The 27,652-nt window shown below is 45.3% G+C and overlaps 1 protein-coding gene across 2 annotated transcripts in view; it reads right to left on the bottom strand.

Annotated features, from left to right (window-relative positions):
- ELP3 (elongator acetyltransferase complex subunit 3) overlaps nucleotides 1-27,652 on the bottom strand; it is a 1,295,792-nt gene that overhangs the window by 127,739 nt on the left and 1,140,401 nt on the right. For both annotated transcript variants that reach the window (XM_069605694.1, XM_069605692.1), the window contains exon 14: nucleotides 18,463-18,544. In XM_069605694.1, coding sequence (XP_069461795.1) covers nucleotides 18,463-18,544 — 82 coding nt within the window. The remainder of the gene's footprint in view (nucleotides 1-18,462; nucleotides 18,545-27,652) is intronic.

A 27,652-nucleotide genomic window follows, 5' to 3' on the forward strand; every position in this document is an offset into this window, starting at 1 on the left:
CTGAGAGGTCAAGTAAGACTGGTTCTACATTTTTTTTAATATGCCTCATAAAAACTAGATAGTAATTTATTATCCTTTCCCCCCACTCCTGACCTGACAGTATTCTTATTTCACATTCATATATTTTCATGAAAGAGACCTACCTTTCCACTATACCTTCAGGTAATTAACAAAAGGTAAGCTAGCCTCATTTAAACAATGTTCTTAGAAGGTTTTTTTTTTAAATCCCTTTTTCTCTCACACACAGAGCGCCACATTTTTCTTGAAGAGCCTTTGATATTAAAAGATACTGATCGTGACCTTACTAAACCTTCAGTAATATTTACCTACATAATTATAGCATGTTTTTCCATCTATCCAGTTTTAATTAAAATATTTCCACTCAGTTGGTTTTATGGAGTTTAATCCTTAATGCAAGTTAAAATTCATTTATTAATACACACAGGCTTGAAATACACATTGTAACACCAATATCCGTATTGGTCTGAAAAAAATGTTGTGTCTTTAATTCAAATGGATACCGTTGCCCCCCTGAAAATACGCAAGGACAAACCTAAAGCTCATCTGAACTCGTGGTACAGCCCTGAGCTCCAATTACTCAGAAAAGAGAAAGCCAAGGCGCAACACACTTGGAAGACTAACCCCACCGCGGAAAACAAATCCAACCTCACAAACTTATCCTCACTTTACGAGATAATCCGCACCAAAAAAGATGTAAACAACACCAGGATTGCTCAGGCAGGATCCTCCACCAAAGAATTATTTAAAATTCTGAAGGAACTAGAAAACCCTATTTCACCTCCAGATACCTGCCTGAAAGACAAGTCCTGTTGCACCAGCTTCCAAAACGCCCTCAACAATAACATTTCAGGACTCCAAACCAAAATTGAGGACAAACGCCAACAACTCTCCAATAGCAAGGTCACCAACCCTAGCCAACCCACGCCTAACAATAGTAGTTCAGGCTTCTCATTTAAGAAAGTCACCATCATGAAAGTCCAAAAAATCATCACCTCCTTGAAACCCTCAAACTGCAAAGGAGACAGCTGCCCTGCACAGATCATAAAGATGCAGCCAGAGAGCTCTCCCCCTTCATCACCAAACTTATCAACCTATCCTTCACCAATAACTCGATCCCTAGCAACCTAAAACAATCATGGGTTCCCCCACTCCTGAAAAAACAATCCCTCGACCCGGCCATACCCACCAACTACAGGCCCATCACCACAGTCCCCTTCCTATTAAAAATCCTGGACAGAGTTGCCTACATCCAAATTCAGGAATACTTGGAATCCAACCAACTGCTAGGAATACGTCAATCTGGCTTCAGACCTCAACACGGAACAGAAACCGCCCTTGTTGATCTCAAAAGCCAGATTGATGAAATTAAAGACAAAGGCAATGCCGCAATCCTACTCCTACTAGACCTCTCAGCGGCCTTTGACCTGGTTAGCCATGAAATCTTTTGTAGTCACCTAGCCACCGCAGCCCACTTCTCCTCCTCTGCCATCACATGGATACAATCCTTCCTGGCAAACGGAACTATGCGGGTTTTCTCTACAACAGCTGCAGCAGACCCCATCCCCATCACATGCGGGGTCCCACAAGGATCCTGTGTATCCCCCACTTTGTACAATATATTTACAAAGCCTCTATTTGATCAACTGGACCGTCTGGGTGTCACCTACACAAATTACGCAGATGACACCCAGATACTCCTCACCATCACAGGCAATTACCAAGCAGATGTCGCCCGGATCAACAAAATATTCTCCATCATTCAGGCATGGATGGCCTCGCATGCCCTCTGCCTGAATGAGAAGACAGAGCTCCTCATCGTCGGCTCCCCCAACACCCTAACTAAACTCAATCCTAGCTACAATAACATCACCATTGATGGTCACACCATCCCTATTGCCAAAAGTGTGAAAACCCTTGGCTTCTATCTAGACGCCAACACCAACCTCTCTAAACACATACCAATATGACCGCCTCAGCCGCTGCTTACACCGGAAAGCTCATCAGGGCCAGCAGACCATTCTTATCACCCAACAGCTGCCTCACCCTTGCCAGAGCCCTTATACAATCCAAACTGGATTACTGCAACAGCCTGTACCTAGGTGCTAACCAATCCATACTTAACAAGCTGCAGGTAATACAAAATAACGCTCTGCGCGCAGCCCTCAACATTCCCAGACGAGAGCATATCTCCACCCCTAGGAAAGCCTGCAAATGGCTATCCATACGCCAAAAAATTGATTTAAAAACCATCTGCCTCACGTACAAGTCCCTCAATCATCTAGCACCACCATATCTAGCTAACAAATTCACCATGAAACCTGCTACCAGATCCACCAGATACTCCAATACTCTATGCTAGACAGTGCCCAGATTCCACCTAATAAGAGGTGGAGGGGCAAGCTTCACAGTACTTGCCCCCCAACTCTGGAACACCCTCCCTCTCAACATAAAAACTATCAAGTCCTTCCAGATCTTCAGGAAGCAGGTCATCAGCTGGCTCCTAAACAAAGAGTAGCCCCACTAACACCAGTCCCCAAACCCCTGTGCGGCAACTGGTTTATGTACTGTATTTATATTGTAAAGTGTATATGGTGGGTATTGTATGTGTATTGTTTACTGATAACTGAATATATGTATGTATTATAAGTATGTACGAAGTATGCAACACAAAGATACTTCTCAACGCTGTAACCGTATTTGTAAGCGCCCTTCTACCCCTGGGTTTGGAGCGCTATACAAATAAAATAAACAAACAAACAAATATAAACAGATTTTGTGAATTATGCTCCTGAAGAAGGGAAGTGTCCCAAAATGTGTGGAGCCATGGATCTCAAGATTTTACTGAACCTAATAAAGGATTTCTTTATTTAATCATACAATTGATCACTTAACTATATTCTTAAAAGCTAACTACATTTATAATAAATTACCATAAACATCTGAAAATTTGACTGTTCACATTTAAGGTAGAGTGCAGGGGGCCGGGGTACCCTTACCTTTAGGATACTTACTTCTTAGTTTGTCACATTACAGCCTTTGGGCCAGGGTTGTTTTTCCCGCTTGGCACGAGCGCAAATGAGGGGGGTGTGCACAGCGAGATCTCTGGTTAGGCAGCTCAAGGTAGCAGCATGTCCCAGTGCCCAGAGAACACCACCCCCCTTGCACCTTCACTTTTAAAAAATCTGACGCTTCTACATTATTTCTTGAATGTGTAGAATAGAAATATGGTGTGCCAATAAGAATCAATTTTAGATTAGATCCGCACTGTATGTCAGGCCCGCAGCGAGGCACCAGCGCAAGTTGGGGGGGGGGTTGCATGGCCCGATGTCAGGCTAGACAGCTCAAGGTAGCAGCATGGCCCAGTGAACCCCACCCTCTGCAGCGGTGCAGACTCGGCACTCCTCCACTGCCAGATGGCAATGCCTTCACTTGAGGTGAAAGGCTATGCACCAAATGTCCTGGGCCAGTGGGGAGCTGATGGTCCACCAAATCTGGCACAGCAGCGATGGCCCTCCTGATCAGGCCCATCAGAAAAGAAGTGTCGGCTTTGCTGGCCTTCAGCTCACAAGGTGCCACCCGCTGATCACTCCAGAGGGGCAGAGCAAGCAGGCCTTAGTGCACCGGATAATCGCACACCAAGGATTTATCTTTCGGATATTCACAGGTATGCAGTGACACTGCACAACAGGCAGCGTTCATGCTTATTAGGCTTGTAAGTGTCTTTTTGGAGGTACTGAAACCGCTATATATTGTATTTATCAGATACGTTTTCTCAGGCTAGAAGCCGCTTCAGATTAGAGCCATCATGTCAGTTGCTTAGCAGCACCTCCCACTGTTTTATTTTGTTTGAGCACAATCAACATGGAGAATAAAATTATATGAGGAGTAAACCAGGAATATACATGAATCTTTGGGGCATTGCAGGCTGAACGACAAAGCATTTATTTATTTATTTTTTACTATGCAGCAACCACCTCATCATTCCATTCATGATCCAACTACCAGCCAAAGCGCCCACTCAACACAAAAACTCCTCGGAATCTGGAAAAAAAACTGGAATACCATGAAAAGTAGTAACTTAAAAAAACAACCGGAATCCTTCATTAACCACAGACCTGGAGGGAACCGGCATAGATCGAAAAAAGCAGACCTAATCCAGAAATTGATCGCATCTCCCCGGAAAACCCTTCACAAAAGTAAGCAGTCGCAAGATGGTTTACACCCCACCTCAATACAATGAAAAAACAAACTAGAAACTTGAACTAGAATGGAGGAGAAACTACGACCAGGCAAAAATAATAAACTATCAAAAACAAATCCGAGCATACAAAAGAAAACTTCTCAAATCTAAAAAGAAATGCTACGACAACCGAATCACAGAAGATACCAATACCCAAAAAGAACTATTCAATGTCATAAATGAGAGGAGAAGCACACCTGGATGCAACAACACACCGGTACCTTCACAAAAACTATGCGACGACCTTGCAGCCCATTTCAAAAATAAAATCACTGACATACATCGGATCATACAAAGCAGACCATTCAACCAGACCATGCACCATGCACCATGCCACACCTACCCTGGAACCACAGAACAAGCTACAAAGCTTCACCCAAATATCAGTAGAGAGATGCATCAAGCTGGTGAAACATAGCAATAATGCAGGCTCCCCAATGGACACCTACCCTCCAGCCATCTGTAAATCAATCCTTACGCATGGCATGCCACTGAAATGCCACAGAAACCTCTTCAACCGATCGCTCTCAACAGGCACAGTACTGCAGTCTTTCAAAACGGAGCACATCAAACCACTTCTCAAAAATACTAGGTTCCATATGTTAAAATCTTGGGGGTCACCCCTGCAACCTTCAGAGCCATTATACCATTTAAGGGGAGTGGGGGACACCCCACAACCCATGCTCCTGTTAAATGGTATAATGGGTACATCTTTACCGGGTCAAACCAAAGCATTTTTGCCATAATTTATTTTACAGACTACTTGTTTGACGTGATTTTATTACCGCACACCTAATACTACTGGCGATATGGAAGACCTCTCTAACTACAGACCGATATTAAACATTCCCTACATGACAAAACTGTTAGAGACCTATGTATACAAACCAACATTGGAACATGTTGAAAAACAACAACTATTGGATCAGACACAAATCGGCTTCAGACTCATGAGAGGGACAGAGACGGCACTTCTCTCTATCTGAGATGAACTGAAGACCAACCCAGATTCCAACACAAACTCGGCACCGATACTAATTGACCTCTCCGCAGCATTCGACACAGTGAACCACAACATCCTCATCAACAGACTGGAAAAATAGGGCTCACTGAAACAGCGCTGCTCTGGATTAAATCCTTCCTATCTGAAAGAACAGAAACAGTATGGATAAAACCATTCAAAACCGCGCCGCGGGACACCACCTGTGGAGTACCACAAGGATCCTCCTTATCCCCCACTACACTCTTCAACATCTACAGGACTCCACTAATCAAGCCCATCAAAAGGCATGGCATCACATGCTACAACTATGCTGATGACACACAAATCTACAAAATCGAAGATGTACAAGAGGAAAACACAACGCTAGTAGACTGTCTGAAAGAACTCTAAGAATGGCTGAACACAAACAGCCTCAAACTTAACCCGGGCAACACAGAAATCATGATTATATCCAAAAACCAAGGAAGCAACCAATACATGCCATGGTCCACAGAACTAGGAACAACGCCCATGCCATCAAAAATAATCAAAATCCTTGGAATCCAAATGGACAACAAGCTAACCCTAGAACCGCAAGTAGACACAATAATCAAGAAATGCTTCTTCCACCTAGACATGATGAAAAAGATTCTACCATTCCTCTCCTTCATACGCAAAACACTAGCCATCATCTCCCTCATCATGTCCAGGATAGACTACGTCAACAGCCTATATCTCAGAATGCCAGAGTATCTACTGAAAAGACTGCAAGGTATACAGAACGTAGCGGCCAGACTTCGCCTCAAACTCTCACAAAGGGACCACATCACTCCTGTGCCTAAGATGAAAACCTGACTCTTCAAAGCAGAACCAGACGAACACAAATGAGCAACACACACCCTCCTCGGATTGATCACACATAAGGCAAGACGGAGGACCAGACCCTACCACGACAAAGTGCGGGGAGGTGGAGAAAAGTCATAGTAGGAGGGAATCCCGGGTAGACCCACTCGGTAGAAGGGATCGACAGGGGACTAGAGAGACAGATGGGAGCATCCTAGGTTGAACCACAGCCAGAGGGCATGAGAGCTGGAGGGGAAAGATTAACACCCCATCAAATAAATCACGGGACACAGGGAAGAGGTGGCCCCCGCCCCTTCAAGGGTGCCAGTGAGGCCTTAGTGGCTGCACACTAGGATACGCCAGGGCCAAAGTGGTCCAGACATCCATTAGGGAAAGAGGGAGGGGAGGAGGCTTCACCACTAAACTGGCCTGCAGACAATCCACAAATCCGCACAGAATACTGGAGGGAGAGCCGCCCCTAGCGTAGAACAATGGGCGACAATGGCAGGGTCGAATACCATAGTCGCCAAAGCGGACGGGGTACGATGGAGCACCACCATGAACCGACCCACTAAAAAAAGTATCCCCTCTGCTTATACCTCTCAAAATCATACCTATACAGCACAACAAACCGCACACACTTTACTACACTGCAACAACGAAACAAAACACACCTATTTTATTTATTTATTTTAATTCTTGATAACGTGCCAAATCGCTCAAAGGCCTCACGGCGCACACAAAACAAAAATGACAATACTAAACATACAGTTGAAAAGCGGACATCTCAGGGGGAAATATGAAATGAAGATTTAAGGAGCATTGAAGAGATAGGACTTGAGATTTTTCTTGAACTGAGTGAGGAGGAGCTCTTAAAATGGAGAGGAAGAGTGTTCCAGAGAGTAGGGGCTGAGACACTGAAGATAGTTTTGCCGAACTTGGCAGTTCGAAAACGGGGCTGAGTGAGCATGGCTTGCTCAGTGGACCTAAGTGAACGGCCGGGGACGTAGCGATGAATACACTGGGTCAGGTAGATGGGTGCAGAACCAATCAGACATTTGAAGGTGAGAGTGAGTATCTTAAAGGATACTCTATGCTTGATGGGCAGCCAGTGCAATTTCTTCCTGGCATCAGTAATAGAAGAGTGCCTGGTCAGACCTAGCACGGCTCGGACTGCGCCGTTTTGGGTTGTCTGGAGAGCAGTGATATTAGCAGCAGAAGTATTTGCTAGGAGACTGTTACAATAGTCTAACCTAGAATTAACAAGGGCCGTTGCAAGAAGAGACATATTGCTGACAGAGAGAAACGGCCGCAACGCAAAGAGTTGCTTGTTAATCCAGCAATAGGATGCCCTGGTTTTAGCAACATGTTGGCGCATTGAGAGCTCGGCATCAATAGTGACCCCCAGAGTCTTAACGCTGGGTGCCACTGGAATGGGTACATTGGCAATAGCAAATGAGTTGTATTCCTTAGAAATGTTTTTTAGCATGTGGGTTGAACCTGCTATGAGAAGCTCAGTTTTATCGGCAATGAGAGCCATAAAATTCGTACTCATCCATGAATGGATGACAGAGTAGATAGCAGAGATGGCCTTGGAATCTGTAGGGTAGGAACCAGACAACTCAAGGACGACCTGGGTGTCATCCGCGTAGTTGGTATAAAGGACACCCAGATCGTCGAGCATGCGAAGCAGGGGGAGAATGTAGATGTTGAACAAGGTCGGGGATAGGGATGAACCCTGGGGGACACCACGTGTGAGCAAAGAGGGTACAGAGGAGGCATTTTGAATGACGACCCGAGCATTTCGAGGTCAAGAAAAGAGACTAGCCAGTGGAGAGATTAGAGCAGCCCACAAGGGATTGTAGCCTAGATGCCAAGAGTGAGTGGTCGACTAAGTCGAACGCCGCGGAGAGATCCAACAACATCAGGAGTGCAGGATGACCCCGATCGATGATGGAAGCAAGATTTGATTTTAAATCCAACATAGCCGTTTCAGTGCCGTGAAAGGCACGATAACCTGACTGACAAGGCCCCAGAATGGTATTATCATCAATAAATTTCTGTAACTGAAGATAGGCGACTCGGTCCATGACCTTCAGAAGGAAGGGTAAGTTGGTGATAGGACGATAATGTTTAGCCAGGAGGGGATCAAGATTAGCTTTCTTGAGCAGGGGTGTGATCCAGGCCTCCTTGAGATTGGTTGGTACTTGACCCTCTGCAAAAGACTGATTGATCAGCATAGTGATCCAAGGACTAATGGTGTCGAGGCATTGTACAACAGCACACAACAACTACTGACCGAAAAATCACACTTACGCTCAGCAAACAGTATAAACCGAACTCAAGCTGCCAACAGCACAACACAGCTGTCTTGTGCTTTTTTCCACTGAATCCTCTTAATGTACCCTACCCTCTTACTTTTCAGATCCGCCACAGTGCCAGGGGACCACTCCGGTGGTGACAGTGCACAATGTGAATATCCTTTAACATAACATTTATAACAGCGCACAAACCCCTCAGGCAACTAGGCGCTAGTTGCACTAGTTACAAGTGGTCCAGGTCAAGTCAGGTTGGTTACATACAAATTGGGTAAATCAGCAGCACAAGGCTGAAAGTCAAATTAGGTGAGTTGCTGGCACATTTAGTTACATATATAGCACAAGGCTAATAGTCAAATCAGGTAGGTTGCGGACACACATGGTTACATATATAGCACAAGGCTAATAGTCAAATCTGGTAGCTTGCAGACAATTATGGTTACATATATAGCACAAGGCTAATAATCAAATCAGGTCGGTTGCAGGCATATGTGATTACATATATAGCACAAGGCTAATAGTCAAATCAGGTACGTTGCAGGCACGCAAGGTTCCCTATATGGCACATGGCTAATAGTCAAATCGGGTACATTGCAGGCACGCATGGTTCCCTATATGGCACAAGGCTAATAGTCAAATCCGGTCCATTGCTGTTTTACATTTCTGACAATCATGAAAGAAAGAAGAAACGTCAGGATCAGGCCTCCAGATGAGGGCCGGACTAGGGCTTTTTACGCATTAAAATATTGTAAATATGACACCTTTTACTTTTCTATACGTTTCATTTACACACTAGTTGAGAGCATAGGGCAGTGCAAAGGGCAGGTGACTTGGCAGAAACCAGAACATCGTGATTTGTATCTGCCTGGATTACATTTCATGCAGTAGAGAAGCAGTCTGAAAAAAAGACATTGGGCCTCATTATGACTGAGGCAGTAGCTGTGCCGGTAAATGCCGCCAGAGTCATTTTTTTACTGGCCCCTGGCAATGGGTAATTACTGGTTCATTCCGGCCCCGCCAGACCCGGTAATTGCCCATTGCCGGTATTTATTACTCCCTATTCCCATTTGAGCCCAATAGGGCTCAATGGGCATGGGGAGGTCGGTACCCGGTAGGTCAGCTCGTGGGTACCGTTCCGCCCGGCAGGATGGACCTGCCAGGCTGACAGGCACCCGCGGGCAGACCTTGTAGTTTGCTGGTTCGGTAAGTACTGTACCGGCAGGCTTACCGGTACCGTGGATACAGGACCGGAAAACTTGTAATGAGGCCCATTTGCTCTCTGATCCTTGAGCATTTAGACTTTCAGAAAGAAACCACACAAAGTGCTAAAATTAAAGGTTTCTTTTGTTCAACTTCTGCTATGTTTGTTGTCTGCAGATATGGAGAGGTGCATTATGCATATAAAAAGAGTGTAAAATACTTGCTCCTCAAAACCATAATTGAGGAACAGATGAGTATAGAACGTCTAGTTTAAATAAAATCCACTAACCTTAACTTGGAGCCAATGTGGTAAGTGATACTATAATTGGTTAGTGGCAGCAAGGCCCCTGCTCGCAACTTGGCTGATTGTCCAAACACAGAGTTCACAGCATCGTTCAATCTTCAAGACTGTAATTCTACCATTCAAAAGCTGTCACTCCAGCCAGTGCAAGAGTTATATATTAAAAAAATTATAATTTCATTTGTAACTGAAAAAGAAATGAAGCAAGACATGCCCCTGTAGAGGTAATCCAGATAGGTATTTAACTTTTTTGTAGCGATTCATGCAGACTTCCCTCAACTTCTAAGCACTGTAATTATTGTCTCAGTCGATAATTTACCGACTTCTGAAGGATGTAGGGCTAACTTGTCCAGCAAAGATTTGACCATGAGATTCTGTGCATGCAAAGGAAACTCAGAGTGTTAGTGCACATCGGTGCCATTGGTGAGAGCGTGCTACTTCACTCTGTGCTTCATCTGATAATTGTGAGAGAAACCTGCTTTTCCGTCACAATGTGGACTGCTGACACATGAGAATCTTTTCCATACAGTTAGCTTTTTGCATGCGTCGGCTGGATTTGTCATACTCTTACTCTCTTGCAAAGGAGAACACTCATTTTTACTTCCTTGAAATTGCATTTACTCTGAAAGTCAAAAATTAGGGAGTACTCCCACCTTAAAATATTATCTGCAGCACTGGTCAGGAACTACTTTGGGCTAAACAACAATCCACATTGAAATTGATAAGTATGGCGCCATACCTTTTTAATTACCATACTCGCGAACATTTGCAGGACACTTGGGACGAAAAATAGGCTACGACAGGTCACCTTTGAAATAAACATGTGCCCAAAATAAAAAGTGTGATTTTATTCGCTGTAAAATTCTAAAGACTTTCCACAGTCAGTTTTCTGTATACAACTGCTATGATGAGTGTTCAAGCAACATTACTTTTTCAGAGACCTGCTAGCCTAGCTTTCCCATTTCTACATATTCTTGACTGTCCATGCGTGCACATTCCTGGCTTAGGTCCATGTTAATTTTCCACTTGGAGGAACACATATAGAAACTTGGTGTGGGAGAACTGATCATCTCCATACCAAAGTGATTCATTCGCAAAACAGGGCCGTAGCGTGGCCAGGTCCAGTAGCACGGAGATGAACGCTGACGTCATTGGATTGAGAAGAAATGTCCTGAGCTTCCAGCACCGGGCGTTCAGTAACCCTTAGCTGAGACCTATAAGCGCTACGTGCTGTCTGGAAGGTGGGGAGTGGAGCGCTCTTGGCAGCATATGCGTGGGTTAAGAGTGGTGGCACTGCAAGGGCTATTGGATTAGATAGCGTGGGTGTTGCAAGGGTGTCAAGCTGGCACTTTCTTAGCAGTCATCAATTGTACTGCCTTCTGTGAAGTGCTGTGGTGCATGTGACCCTGTGCCAAAGAGTTCAATGGAAGTGGAACTAAATCCTTTGGGAATGCATACCATATTATTATGTCATTAGGGTCCCTGTAGTCATGACACAATAATATGCCATGAGGGCACTCAGTTGCTTAAGTATTACCCACGGATAATTAATATTTTGGATGAGAGGCTGAACCACCACCCCTAAAAACAAACATAAGCAGAGATGTTAGGGACCTCTTTTCATGGCCCCTCATCTTATGTGGTCACAGGGGTGATCCCTCAAATGTGTACAAATCTCTCTATGGAAACCTCAGTCTTAGGATGGAGAGAAGTCTAGGAGCAAAATATAATTAGTCCAATACAAGAAAATACATCAAACAAATAAAATGAAAAATATAATAATATACAAATATCCATTCAAGTAACCACAGTTCAGGTGATTAGCGCAAGTAAAATGAGAATCACAGTTTACATATACAAACAGTAGTCTTTGGAGAGATTGGAAGAGACTACCACCTACTCAGAGAAATAGTACAAGAGATACTAAACAGTAAAACTACTACACACTTTAAAATCCTCCTGGGGGATTCCCCAGTCTTAAAGACATAGGAATCACACACAGTAACGTTAAGAACACAAAACAGTGAAAAGTTTGCAAAAAGACGCACCTCAATCCTACAAACTAGTAGAACATATAGCCACTCAACAGCAAACACGCCATGCTTAGGAATGTTCCTAAGGGGTGAGTAGGAGGGATTCATTTATGCCTAACGCCTCGCACACCACCCAAAGTCTAATTGAACACACAATGCTTTACTGGGTAAGGACCTGGTCCACCCTTAAAATTCAGCCACCATAGCGAGATACATTTCAATTAAATCCTAGCCACTTTGTAACAATGAACATGAGTGAGTGAGCAACAGTGATTTACTTTATAAATATTGGAATTGATCAGAGGATTACAAATAAGCAAATGATCATTGCAATTAAGTTGCGTTCTTTATCACTATATGAAGTTTTCAGTCTTAGAAAGTTTGTCCATTGGGCTGAACATGGCAAACCCAATAGGTCTTCCACTGTTATGGTTTAAAACAACGTAAATAAAGCGTAAAGTTCATAAGTGCATAAAACAGGCAAGTCTGCAGGCTGGGGACTCTAAGGGACTCCCAGAAGGTATCTGGACACAGGTCCCATCACCAAAGCTCTGTTGCGAGCCGGTTGCATGGCGAAGTCCCACTATCTATATTACTGTTGCAGTAGAGGGCACAGAAACTACCATGAAACTGGGGTTCAGAGGTCCTGGAGGTCGGGACTAACAACTGAACTGGGATGTAAGAACTCAGGGACAACTGCTCACAGTGCAGGCTGCAGTGGAAACTGTCCTACAGGCGTGGGGGCAAAGGTAGACTTCTGAGCTGGGACAGGGTGTAGTTTCAGGGGACTGCAACATTCAGATCTCCTGATGGTTTGGACTATGGTTTTCATGGTCCCTCTGCAATTACTTTTCAGGGTGCTGCTCATAAAAGTTGTAGTCCAAACATCTGAAGTGCCAAAAGTTGCAGGCCACTTGTTAGGCAGTGGATTAGGTCTCTGGTTGGTGTAATTAGAACCCCAGACAAGGCAATTCTAGCAATGAAGGAACCTGCAATGATGACCGACAAGTTAAAGGGCACAACAGCAGCAAAGGAGGACTGAAGAGGACACAGCAAGTAAGTCAAAGGTGGCTATGGGAGAACAGCGCATCCCATCCAGTCAGCATTAAATGGTCCCACAATGAAGACAACTGCAGGAAGCAATTACATTCCATTAGGAGCAGTGGCAGTGTAGCAGTAGCCAATTGAAGTTCCAAACCAGCGCAGCAGAGAGGGGCTTATAGCTGAGGCACTAGGGATAGGAGTCACCACCAGGAGCATCAGTAGCCAGAAGCTGGAAAAGGTCTAATAATGAAGCCCAGATGTAACCCCCATTTCCCAGTCCTGGTCCAAGCAAGGGTGTTCACCTCCCTGACCCCGGACCAGGGACATACATTGTAGGAACCACCACCCCCAACCACCAGGCCAGCCAGTTAGAGAGGAGAGCTGCACCTGCGGAAGACAATTGCTGTTAACAGAAGATGGGCTACACCCAGAGTTCGTAGCTAACTAACTGGACACAGACACCAGAGTGGATTTTATCGGGATCATTTACTATCCTCTTCCAAATGTTCTCCCGATGGGAGTACAAACTTAATGGCAATCTGCTACGTCAGCCCACTCTTCGGGGTGTCAGGGATCCATAGGGTGAGCTTTAAGTAGCAGGCTCTAAGTACCACCCACATGAAGTGTGAGGCCAGAAGATGGTCTCTGTGGGTGGTTCCATCTCCCTAGGCAGCCTCAGTCAGGCCGCTGCATCCTCACGCCTGACCACTCTTTTTTAGTTATTACACAAGTTCTTTGTTCAACAAGGTTGCCGTCTGCAACCTTGGGCCCATCACAGTTCGGTTTTACCATCTGTTGTCTCCTACTCACCGGCTGTGCTGAATTGTTGGAGTTTCTTGTTTCGGTTGTCAAGGACGGCACCACACTTCTCCCTGCTTTGGCTATCAGCGGGAGAGGGCCCTGTGTGCCGTTGACACCGGTCACACCACATGCCAGCTGTACTTCCCGGTCTTATGATTTCCCTTTTGAAGGCTTCACAGGTCTGAGTTGAAATGGGCAAGGGTAGTTTCCTCCTCGTCGTCGTCCCTCCAGGTCTTGCCGGCTTTCTCCTCCATTTGAACTGTCGGTCCGGTGAAGCTGTTTCCCCGTGCGTTCGGCCTTGCTCAGAGTGGGTTCTCGTGCTCTGCCTTTTATCCCTGTGGGGAAGGGAAAGGGCTGTCAGATGCGCGTAGGTATTGTCAATTGCCCGACTCTGCCTGGTCAATGTGTTGGGACATGTTAGGTAAACGGCTCTGTGTTGTCTTTCAAGGTGTAGGAAAGTATCTGTGTTGGAAAATGGGAGGGGGGGTGTAGAGCTTCTAAGTATCCTATGGGGTAGGATGGGTAAAGGGTTAGAAGGAAGGGGGTATGTGTCTCGCCCATCATCGTCCCACCTACACGCCTCGAAGAACCCCCATCCAGGTGATCCTCCCCCACTGGTCCACCCCCAGGAACAGGATCCAATAGCGCTGGCCGGGTCCTGCCCACCTGGATGACAGATCTGCGGGGACTAGAGGGTGAGACACCTTCAGGTTTCTCACATAACCTACATAACATATGTATATACAACCCATCTTACTTTCCCCCTACTTTATATCCTACTTAACACTAACATACCACACGTATACAACATTTAATACACTATTTCGCAATAGGGGTGACTGATGCAGTCAGTCACTACCTTTACAGTACCTTCTGGGTCTGTCCTGGTCGTGATGCTGTCCTCTTTTTTGGTTGCCAGGCTGGGGCCAGTCCCCTGATGATGTATGGGGACTGACCCCATGTCTTCTTACTTCTGGGTGGCGCCATTGACTACATGGCACCACTGGTCTCACCCTGCCTTCAAAATTGTCCATGTAGGCCACCAGAATGCGTGGGGGCTCAACCAGGGCTCTGACACACTTGTGGACCTTTTAAATCTTCCCGGTGGCCACATCAGTAAGGGGGCAACCGGTGCTCACAGCCTCGCCCATGGCCTTTGTTAGTTTTTGGTGTAGGCCCCACAGGCTGAGAGACCCACCTGCAATCACTGCCATGCCCGCAGCCACCTTTTGACTGTTCTGTGTCGTCCCATTGATGTGGGGGCTGGCCGCATTGCCATTGTTTCTTCAGGCAGCCTCCCCTGTGCCGTGGGGACGCCGCTGCATTCACCATTGCCCAGAGGCGTAGAAAGGGTAAGGCTTGAGCGGGAAAGGCCTGCACAAAATCTGTAAATGCCCACTCAGCAGCACTGTGTGGTCATTTACAGATATTAATGTCACTACGCTGGGCTGGTTTGCCACTGCTTTATTCTTCGGTGCTGCAGCCACATCACGGATGCCAGGATGACTTCTGGTGACTTGGACTCGAGCACTGGACTTCTCTGTGGGAAACAAACAAGTTTGGACCTTCAGAACTCGTTCATTGGTTCGGAATGGTGGGAAACCCACCAGCGGGCACTTCTCTGCAGGCGGAAACAGGACTTCCTCAGCCCTGGAAAATTGACAGATGTCATGGCTGCAGTGCCACGTAAAGATTTCTTCAGTTGGTTGGAACTTAGCAAGCTCTGGGCGTCAAGCAGCACTATGGCAAGGCACCGCCTCTTCTGGGTGATACACTGCAGTCTGGCTATTCAATGGCCACAAACAACCTCTGTACCCTGGACGATGCTGTTGGATTTCTTGGGCAAAAGATGTCTAGACCCTCTTCTTCTGGATCCACAAAGATACCTCTGCAGGACTGCAGGCACTCAGCACTGGCATCTAGGAAACTTCAGGTGAAGAACAGCAGTTGCAGGATGTCCCCTCATAGCTAAGGGAAGAGGTTGCCTGGTCATGTCCTCTCTTGATCAGTCCTCGAACCAGCACAGCAGTCTTCGGATTCGAGTAAGAGTTGCATTAGCAGACTTCTTCCTCCAGCTGGGTTCAGGATTCACCCCCAGGAAAACTCCAAGCTTCTGACACAGAGGTAAGTGAGTGGTCTTCTATTATACACAAATCAACTCCCACTTTTACTCAGGTTGAGCTAGGCTCAGTTAGCCAATCACACACTAGTGCATTTATCATGCAGCACCCAATCAGGCTCACAGGCAGTCAAGCCATTCACCCAAAACCAGACACTCAAAACAGTGGATGTGTACAGGGGACTGCTCCCAGCCTTTCAGAGCACATGCCTTCACTCCAGTTTCAGACAGGGCTGGCTCAGGCAGTCCACGGGCATTGTGACACACAACCAAAACCAGACACCCACAACTCAGAATGTGGTTTCCTTTCTCCATTAAGCCTTGTCCAACCACTAGGGTGTACCCAAAACAAGCAGTCTCTGGGAAGGCTCTTACCAGTGTAGCAGGAGCCGCTCCACATCCATATATGATGCTTCCAGCCAACATCCAATCAGGGAGAGAGGACAGAGCCAGGGCTTTTCAGGAATTTGATTAACAGAAGGGAAAGGCAGGAAGCTAAGAGGCTTTCAGTGGCCACCTTGCCTTTGTTCAGGAATCCATTGATTCCTATGGCAGGGCCTCAGTATCCCAAGATGGGGGGAGACCCAGGGTCCCTTCAAAATCAGCATGTTGCTGCCACCAGCCCATACCCTGCTCTGTTGGGCAACACACAGGTGCCCCAAACACGCACTAGGGGTAACAAGGCGTACCCCTACCCATGGGTGCCATAGGGGGAGCCCATGGGTATTGTTCACCAAATATAAAAGACAAATAGCTGCAGTGTCAGAGGTCCAGACTGGACGCCAGTGGCAGAAAACATACCAATAAACACATACAGGGACGTAGTGGTCCAAGGACGAGGAGGCCCTTTTCCCAAAGCATTCCTACCATCACAGACTAATTATGAAATAAACGTATAAAATGTTTAGTACCATCGAAGGTAGCAACCAGATCACTCAAAGATATCACAGTGTCACCAAAGTTTCAGGCTCCCTCTTTGCAGGAATTAAGAGGTGTCACTGGCAGCAGGGGCTACATGCGGAAGGGAATGACTCCACTGAGTGTCAGTGATGGATCTCTGCTTGGTGGCCCGATAGTCCTCTCCCAGGGAGGAATAGCAGTAACAGAAACACAATACAGGTTCCTGAGTGACGGTCCCCACACAAAAGGCCACAGTAATCTGAAGCAATGGAAAAGGCTGGACTAATCCAGAGGGACCTAAATCGCAATAAATGGGCCCAAGCTCAAAGGCCTATGAGGCAGGCAGCGATGTACATGAATGATGCAATCTGTGACAGAGGTAGGCCAGTCTTGATGGGGCTTGAGGGAGCTTCGAGGAAGGAGAACGTTTTGTACCGGCAACTCCTGTTCTCCAATATTGGTTTCTTGTGTACATTCACATAGATAAGTTTTCTTAAGGACAAAGTGCTCTTGATGAAAATCCCATGGTTTATTTCCAAAGTCCCCACGGACTTCCAAAAGAACTCGACAATCACCTTACCAGTCTTTTTCAGCAAGCCAACATTCCCAGCTGAAGTAGCTTTACATTCACTGGATGTCATGTGAGCGTTGAAATACTACATTGATCGGAATTGATCTTTTCGGAACTCGAAAGCTTTTTTTAGCATATCACAAATGAGCAGGGAAACCTCTTCAGGCTCCCACATGCACACTCCACAAGAGCAAGGTGGACACAGCGGTGTGGTGGTCGGCATTCCTGATCGCAGACATCTGCCAGACGGCTACCTGGTCAGTTCTGCATGCATTCACAAGGCACTATTGCCTGGAGAAGCAACACACTGATGATGTGCAAGCAGGGATAGCAGCCCTGCAATGCCTGTTTCAATAAGGTACAGACCTATGGTTTACTGACTGGAAATGTATGGGTTTTACCTTTATGCACCTCCAAATACTGTGTACTGCAACATAATCTATTCATAGCATGTGAATCTGTGAAAGATACCAATTCTGGAGAAAGGAAGGGTAAACAAAGGCAGGAAAATCCAGTGACTTTACTTGTGGTGGAACGCGGCAGACATTGTTTGAGGGCCTCAACGGCACAAAGAGCAACTGACAGGCAGTGAGGTGCTATTTCATGAGCATTCCAAAGGCTACTAGAGGGCACTCGCTGTTGTGCAAGCGCTGCCTGCAGCCTCCTTAGCTCACAGCATCTCATCTACTTTTCAGATGCAAACAAGGGACACTAAGACAATGCTAGGATCTGATGAAACCTCTTTACTGTGCAACAGGAAGCTGCCTCCTTTGCTTATTTGATTGGGCAGGCCTTGTTGGCATGTAAGCTGGAAAGGACAGGTAATAGAATCCTTAAAGTATCAATGCTGGAGAAGAATTGATTGCCAATCATTGCAAGACCATATTCTAGGGTAACTGTGAAACGGTGTGATAGAGTACCCGTAGGACCTCGCTGACATTTAAGAAGCTGAGACTTTGGCTAGCTTTTTGGTAACTATATACGCATACATGCATGCAGCGCCTTGAAGGCTCCTGCATTTAACACTGGTAAGGTCTACAGTCCAATACTACAATGGCAGCTGATAATGCGACAGGCAACAGATAATACCTGATATTACAGCAATTTTCCATGAGCCATGCTCTTCCCTTGATATCCGCTCGGCCTCCTCCATCAGCAGCATTCCAAAACCCTACAGGAAAAAGGGAAAGAAAAGAATCATTTGTGGTGAACGTGCACAGGTGTCACTGAGCTGGATGATGTAAGTAGAGTACAGTACTAAGACGAACAGTGCAGAGCCGGGAGGAACATTAACCTTTACACTGGAAAAGCGTGAAGCTCTTTCAGAAGGACACACATCACTCATGGCCAAGACTTTCATGTCCTTCCATGATCATTACTGCGAATGAGATCGTGCACTCTGTTCCCAAGCTCAAGAATACCCAATGACACTTGGCACCGTAAGGGCCAAATTCAGCCTCTCATGGTCATTGCTATGACTGGAGGCTTAGTCACTCACCTTTCCTTCCGCTTAATATGCTCGTCCATTGGGCAACGTCATTAGGTACATGTTTTAATTATCGAGATCACTCCCACATATTAGGCAATCTTTTTTCCGTTGAGTCACTTGCAAGCTTTCCTACGGACCGCATTAGAACAACTTATTCCGATATTAAAATCATTGGCCCTGCTGGAGCCACAGTGTCGCCATATGTTCAAGTCCCTGCGTTTGCTTGCCTCGGGGACGAGTGGCGGCATTGGGAAGCACGGACGGTGCAGGATGTGGAAGACGATGCGTTTTCAGCCGAGGCTAGGGGAATGCCTTTGGGGTGCTGTAGGGATAGGAAGAGTCCTGTTCCTGCTGCATCAAGTGCAAGCCATATAAGCCAATTTACTTCTCTACAGCCTCCAGGCGGGCACCAGGTTAGCGCAGTGACGTTGGTGCCCTCGCCATTAGCCAGTGGCTAGTGATAACCGACATTCAGCGACTAAGAAATGGCGTGCTGTGTGTATATATAGAAATTAGTTGGCAAATTACTTTTTATGACCGGCTACTAGCTTGAAACTTGAAATGTTTACCCCTGAAGTATAGGCTGATTTTGTGTGCACAGGGTGGCAGGATAACACCGTGGTTATTTCTGTTTTGCTTTTAAGTGTCGGGTGCCAAAAAGAGGCATTTGTGCTCCACGCAGGTCACTGCCTAGCTGGCAGGTAGGACACCCCCAAACTCTTTGGTGTCAGGTGGAATTATACAACAATAAGGCTTCATTAGACAGAGCCAGGAATACTCCGAAGTCAGAGCAATGACCTGTGAAGTGCAGGGAGATGTCCTTTAGACCGTCAGGCTGCACTCTGTTCGCTTTGGGAAAAACACTGGCAACCTTCATACAAAGCCAATCACAGAGGCAATAAACGTTGGTCTAAACTGACTGCCATAGTCGGCACAATCAGAAGCAGGTGCCACAGGATAACCTTAAAATACCTTTATTGAAATCACAGGAAGCACCTACAACTTCATATTTTAAGTCAGACTTCCACACTACTTATTTCAGCAAGTGTATGGAAATGTCACAGCGATTAAATTTCAAGACCAGAGACAAGAATTATGCTTCTCTCTCTTTATTCCAGAGCTCATGTACCTCATGTTAAAAGTAAATATCGAACATGTAACAAACTACATCTCCCAACAGCCCTAAGAAACACGTAGTTTTAACCAACAAAAGTCACAGAATGTTCAAATCATATTGTTCGGGCCTTAAATCTCCGAATCTCCTGCTCCAGTCCTCTTTCTACGCTGCCCAAGTAGCAGAGGAGTGCAGGGTGCATCCTTTGTTTGCTGAGATGAGTTGTGCTCGTGTGATTTGATCACTATTTGGTGAGGATTCCACACCAGGTGGTGATTTGCAGCACCCTGAGTCTACCTGCATGGGCCACCTCGAGGAGGCAGCTGGCAGCCTTGCCCAGAGTGGGATTTGCACTGCGCAGTGCATCCATGGTTATCAAATTATGAATAAATACACATTAAGAATAGAATAAAAGACCTGGAGACCAGGGCAGATCCCAAGACCCAACACACCTGGGCCTTCTGCAATATATCTCACATACTAGCCCTTCTGTAAAGCACTTTCATCAATGAACGAGCTGAGTGCGTACAATACAAAATAACACCTTTACCGGGAAAGAAAATGGGCACAAACATTTCCAGTACAGTTACTCAGACTGGTTTAGCATTTTGAAATAAACTTAGATTGCAAAATCTTCATTGATGTTATGGCAAATCCATTCCAATGGACTTAACATGATGCGGGGAGTAGGACAATAGGCCTTCATTCTAACCCTGAGCAATTCTTAGACCATTCATCAAAAATGTAGAACCATTTTTCAGAGCATACGATATTGCCATCAATCCAAGCCCCCATAGTTGTTCTTCGTGAGGGGGGCAGACAAGCAGCAGCATCACAATACTGCTGCTGATTACTGGCGGAAAGCGCTTGCGTGCTGCTCTCCACACACGTTACTCTGAAGTGGATGAGACACCTTTCTTCAGTTGGAGAATCTGAACTAGCCCAGAGTGAGTTGCACAGCAAGACGTGGGCCCAAGCTCAGCAAACCTATGGGGCGGGCAGTCCATTTGACATAAATGGCTCAGTCTGTGAAAGAGGTGGGGTGGACTTGATGGAGCCAGAGGCGGGTGAGAGGGAAACAAAAGGTAGGACAGAAAGGAAGCTGCCACCAAGCCCTAACATTGGCAAGACCATATTTTGGGGAACCACCAATAAAATATGAGTGGCCTCAGCCTTGGGCCTTGGCTGTGAGACCCAATGTACTCCAAAGAAGAGCGTGATTGGGCAGAGTAGAATCTCAGAAGGGAGAGCCTGAATCCACTACCTACCGAGGAGGAATGCAAGACGGGTTTCCCGGTCTAGGGAAGAAGTCAAACATGCTTTGCCAAAGCCAACAGTTTTGGCTTTTGTGAGAAATGGGATACACATTTTTCCAGGCACTGCCCTAATGACGCTAGCAGGTCACACTATATGGGAACAACTGTAAACGTGGAGATATTACTATGTAACATTATGGCTGTGCCGGGCAAATGCCTTTCTAGTGCTTATACAAGAGCCAAAACGGTTGGAGCCAAAACTGTTGGCTTTGCCAATGCTTGGTTTTTTATCAGGCACCCAGTGCAAGGAACAGATGCGAGGACACACATATTGCATATAAATCAAGTGGCAGAAGGCACACTTTGCTAAGACATTTTTAGGACACCAGGAGTGGTTTACATATAAGCCTCTAACTTTCCGAAGACTGCATAGAAATAACACTTGGCATTCCTTGAAAAGCTAAAGAGATCCCAGAGAAGGGGTGTTTTGGGCAAGAAGGGGCGGGGAACGGGTGGGAATGGCCACAGGCTAGGCATCCTCCCTTATATCCCATCTCTCGTATTTTCACTTCCCATGCCAATAGCTTTGGGTATAGGCAGCACCTAATGGGCAAAACCAAAAATGAGGAAAGGGATCACAGAAACTATGAAGCAAAATGTTCTGAGGTCTTAAAGCAAGAACTGTATAAGGAAAACTTGACAACACCATCTGAAAATGCATAAACGCCGGGACTGAGGCATAAAAAACAAATTACCAAGAGGAAGAAAACAGGAGCAAAATCAGCAATCAAATGTTGATTTTAAATGTGAAAATAAATGCCTGCGACCACTCGAGAGATGCGTGCAAGCATGCAGCAGACGAGGAGTCCTGACAGTAAGAGTTGTGTTTGCTGGTTGTGCACCTCCTTTCAGCAATGGTATACAGGGGACCGGCGGTTGTGCTCTACACATGGTTGACAATAGGAAGGACGTCTGCATATGGACTCCTGGCATTAAGCCATCTACCGAGTTCAAGAAAAAGAACACAGGAGTCCAGATCTCACAAGCTGTGTGTGTGTATAGACTGCTGTGGGAAGCTTGCTTTCCTATAAAAAAGGATCGAGGTTAAAATTCCAATGCCTAAATATATAATTTCAGGTACAGAGGCTTCTAAGCACCGTTTGATACAGAAGCGTTTGTTAAACTTTACGATAGACCAACATCAATTTGGTTGCAAACATATCAAGTTACCAACCCTCCTCCTGCAATTTCAATTCCGGGTGATTCATGGCGTGACTATTATGGGTTATACCACAGCAATAGTGGCATTCCGTCTACTCTACGCATACCTTTGGTTGACTGTCTATTGTGACACTGTAGGCCAGTGGTCTTCAAACTGGGGGGCTGCCCCCATAGGGGAGACCGAGGGATGTCTATGGGCCCCCCCAGAATCTTAAAAAAGAGATTAAGAGGACTGTTTTAATATAAAATAATTCCGTCATCATTGCTTACCATAATTAAAAAACTTCATTCCAATACTACCATCCACGTTCGACTTACCTTGGACTAAAACAAGGGTGCAGTTTGGCATCCACATTGTTTCATTTATTTCTGCTTGATTTAGGAATTTCCTATGAGGCTATTTTGCCGATGCTCCAAAACTAGGTCATCAAAAGATCATTTGGCTTCTCTACGCTGATGACCTTGTTTTACTGTCTCAAACACCCAAAGGTCTTCAAAATCTCCTAAATAAACTGGACGAGTATGTATGTAAAAACAACTTGAACGTCAATGTTGATCAAACTCAAATTGTAATTTGCCAGAGAAAACAGAAGATCAAAACCGCCAATCACGCTTGGACTCTGCAAAATAAAAGACTTTTACTAGTGCCTCATTACAAGTATCTGGGAATTCCATTTACCGGAACCATTAGCGATACCATGTACACAGTGACATTGGACACTAAAATTAGATCGCTAACATCCCAAGCCAAGATTCTTCTACATAAGTATGGCAAATATACTCCCTCCCACATACTGACTTTTTTTCAACAGAAATTTGTCCCGATTGTAACATACGGTTCGGACACAAGTGCCCCGAGAACAAGACAGTACTGGGATCAGAATGAAAGTAAATTTTGAAAATCAGTGTTGGGACTTCCAAGGTGCACGCCCTTACCACTATTACATTACGAACTAGGCACGATATCCATCTATAGCCAAGTTATTTGGAAAATGTGCAGCCTGTACAGAAAATGTCTATTAGGCTCCACGACACTGCATATTGTAGGTATAGTAGCTCAGTATATTCTTTACCTCAAACGAAAGGTTTCCTAAAACTTGGTCGAACTGTGTGCTTGATGCTTTAAATGAAGCGGGCATTTCAATTGAACTTTTGTTATTGAATCCAACAAAGGCTAAAGTTTTGTTACACCGTTTTGATTGGATAAGCACACAGGTACAATGTAGAAAATATCAAGATTTTAACTTGGCAATATTCCAACACAAAAGATATGGATCCATGGAGGGCTATTTAATCAAATGCCCCTCAATGCTTGTTAGAACACAAATGCTCAGAATTCGATTGAATCTTTGTAGCACTAAGCAGATTCTAGCAAGAAGGGGAATTATCATCAAAAATCAAATTGTATGTCGGTTTTGTGGGGATCCAAACCAAAATGAAACTCTTTCACACGTAGTGATAGTTTGTCCGGCATTGAATACTATTCGACAAACATATTTTAACAACTTGTGTCAATTTATTTGCTCCTATTCTGAAGACAACATATGGGGATTTTTATTAACTAGTCCAAGAAGCGCAATACACATCGCACTTGTTCAGTTCATAAATGCAGTCTTGCCAAGAGAAATAAAAATGAGCTAGGCCGTGTTATGAATACCTCTATGCTTAGTGAAATAGGGCATGATGTATGTATGCACAATTATGTTATCTTTGTTAGCCTGAATGGCCCTTGCAACCATACAATGTACTCTCTGTGATAATTAAGCTTGCCTGTAATACATTTTAATGTTTTTATATGTACCTTTTAAGTAATAACATTGTTATGAATAATGAAATGTTGTATGTAAAAGGAATGAACATTTGAAAGGTTGATTTATTCTTTTATTCTGCCAAACAAATAAAAATAATAATAAAGAAATATATATAAGCAGATTTTCTAATGCTTATATCTTTTATTAAAAGCAGTCACCTTAATCCTTTTTAAAGAGCTGCGGGTAGAAACGACATCTTTACTCAAGGAGGGGCTCACTATGAAAACGCTTGAATATCACTGCTGTAGGCACATCGGTCCGCACATCCATACACGGACATCAGACACTGTTAAGTTGAATAAGGATAACCATTACAGGCATGGGTGTTGCGGTCAACAACCATGATGAGGGGATTCTTCAGCTGTTCGCGGGTCTGCCTCTATTTCAGTCAAATGTTCTTTGAGTTTCGGAGCGCTCACGTTAATGGAACCCAACAGGAGGTGTAGGAGCTGCTGCAGGAGCCTCGGTTTACAGTGGGGGGCACCGATATAGGGTTCCATGTAGTCATTAGGGTATGCTTCTTCTGCGGGTACCCCTGTCATGTATATGCTACTTGATTACCATGCTACTGGTTCTGTTATAACAGAAGGACTTGCTTTTTCTATCTATGAACTCTTCTTCCTTATCCCTTCTGAGAACTTGGAGCATTTGACCCCAGAAACAAAGCAGGGACAGCCTGGTACTTGTGTCCTTTCAGGTAGCAGATTTCAGGTGGTAACCTTCTTTCGACTGGAGGCTCCCCCCACGTATTCCTCATTTTATGATATCTCCATATCCAGCTTCAACTGCTTCAGAACATTTGTTCCAGCAGGGGGCGCTACACGTTGACTCGATGTCCCTCGAGGGCCTCCGTCTCAGTGTTGATGTCATCGATGGTATATAGCGCGCCCAGCCATCGTTGTCTTTGGTTCTGATTTTTTCTTGAGTTGGTTTATCCTACGCACGACAGCTGCTCACCCTAAAAGAGCATAAACTGCAATAACATGGAAATTCAACTGCGGGGTAGGCTGTGAGGGGCGACGAGGAATACGTGGGAGGAACATCCAGCCGAAAGAACGTTACCACGGGTAAGTCATTTGTAAGTAATGCCTGATTTACGGGCACCTCTGAACGCAATCTGATCAACAAACTACAGACGATCCAAAATAATGCCCTCGGATCAGCCATTGGCCTCTCCAAATACGACCATATCTCAGGAGAGCTGCACAATATCTGCCTATCTGGGAAAGGATTACATTCAAAACATTGTCCCTGGTCCACCAATGTCTCTCCAACACTGCCCCGATTTACCTTTCACGATGCGTAGAGAAATACGCCCCTGCCTGTCCTCTGAGATCATCAATTCTGACCTCCTGAAGACCCCAAACTTCAACCGCCTCTCAGTAGGGGGCAAGAGTTTCCCGGTCATGGCTGCCAAACTTTGGAACAATCTTCCACTAGTTCTCAGAAAAGAACAGGCCTACTGCAGAAACCTAAAGACATGGCTGTTCAACTGATTGGATTCCTCCTAAGACTATTGCATCCGCTCACTGCATTGTTCCCCCCCTCGTCTCTCTTTTTCCCAATGTAACATGTACATTTTGTTCCTTTGTACCTATTTTTTCGTAATGTAACAAGTAACTTCGTATCCTAATGTAACCAGCGCCGAGATACCCAAGGGTTTTGTGCGCTTTAACAAATGCAAAATAAATAAATATGGCCGGTATATCCAATAAAAAGTTGATCGTCTTGTCTCAATTTAGACATCCTGGAAATATAGAAACTAAGTGCACGTTTTGGGTCTAGCCGGTGTAGCCCCTCCAGGATGAGGTGGGGGATAGAAAGAAGTTAAAATGATCTTTTGAGTTAGATGAAACTCAGACACATTTTTAGGTAAAAATGTGGGTTTGACCTTAAGGACCCTTAAAGAAAACTGTGTAAGGAAGCTTGCATGACAAAAGAATGGTCTTTAAAGTCAACAACCCTAAAGCACAATAGTGGATAGTCTTGAATGGAGCACACATTTGGAATTTCAGAACTTGGTTGAGATCCCAAACCCGGACTTGAAAAGGGACTGGAGGAAAGACATTTGTCAATCCTTTTAAGAACTGTATAACCAGTGGGATCTTGCTAGGCTCCTGAGCCCTTCCTCACCAGCTACATTCTACACCTGCACCTGGAACCGCAGCAGCTTTGCTCACGTGGGACGCATCGAGCCCCAAAGCATCGCGTGGCCGCATGAAGATTACACATGCAGGCCGGGCATATTGAAGGTACGCCAACCGCATCTGATGCCACTTCCCCGCAACCTTTGCATAAAATAATATATGTTGGGAAAGTGAATTCTGTTGCGCATCACTGAGTATAAGGAATTTACCTCTGCTTTTAAATCGAATCTTGAATGCCTCCCCAGGTATCTGGCAACGTGGCCTTGGACTTTAAAGATGGCCGCTAGATCTTTAGGAATGAGACCAACTTCAATTTCTACCATCCGGGTCTATAATTGGCCGGTCACTTTGTCATACAACTAATGGTGCTACTGGCAGGCGTAAGCCGGCCCTCCATGCGAATGCCCCACTTCGAAGGCTCCTGTCTGAGCCTGTTGGAGCACTGAGGGGCGCCCGCACCTTTACAACGGTCTCTTTACCGCGCACAGCTGCCCCTTACTTGTATTATCAGCACCTAGGACTGAAAGACTTATTGCACAAGGGAGTCAAGCTAAACAACCCTGTGCCAAATGCGGCACCACACCCTTGCACGTACAGGGCCTACCAGCACTAGTTACCATCCATCTGCAGAGCCTGTATTCCAACCCCTGCCTCACCTACTGGGAAATACTAGTCAGGCACACGCCGAATATAGAGCTCTGGGACAGTCCACACCTCTACTCTTGGCATATACATCATAATCTGAGGATCCACTAAAACTCTTGTTCGGCATACATACCCTATGTATGTCAACTCCCCCTTGTCATGCACAGGCCAGTGAAACTTTACTGAATGGCCCTTTTGTTACAAACATGCTGCAGCCCAACCCATAAACGGGTAGCATATGCAGCATATTGGATCAAAAATGCGAATGTGCCATACCCATGAAACACTCGTCAAGTGCACCCTTCCATCGAGAGCTAAACCTACCTAGTTGTGCTATTTTGCTTGCTATTCTGCTAATCAATTAATAATGGTGTTTTAGATTTCCTCTTCATGCCATTTTAGTGCACCATACCCTCAGGCCTTTTGACTTGGTCTTATGCTAATCACACCCCCAGTTGGTTATTCAAATCTTAGACTTATCTCATGCTATCATGCCCTCTTCTTACTGGATTTCAAACCTTGATGTATTTCCATGCTATTCATGCCCATTGTCTGCACGTCAAACTCAGTGATGTTTCTATGTTAGCCATGCCCTC

This window comes from Ambystoma mexicanum, chromosome 4p (assembly GCF_040938575.1).
Source record: "Ambystoma mexicanum isolate Mex_15411 chromosome 4p, UKY_AmexF1_1, whole genome shotgun sequence".
NCBI lineage: Eukaryota > Metazoa > Chordata > Amphibia > Caudata > Ambystomatidae > Ambystoma > Ambystoma mexicanum.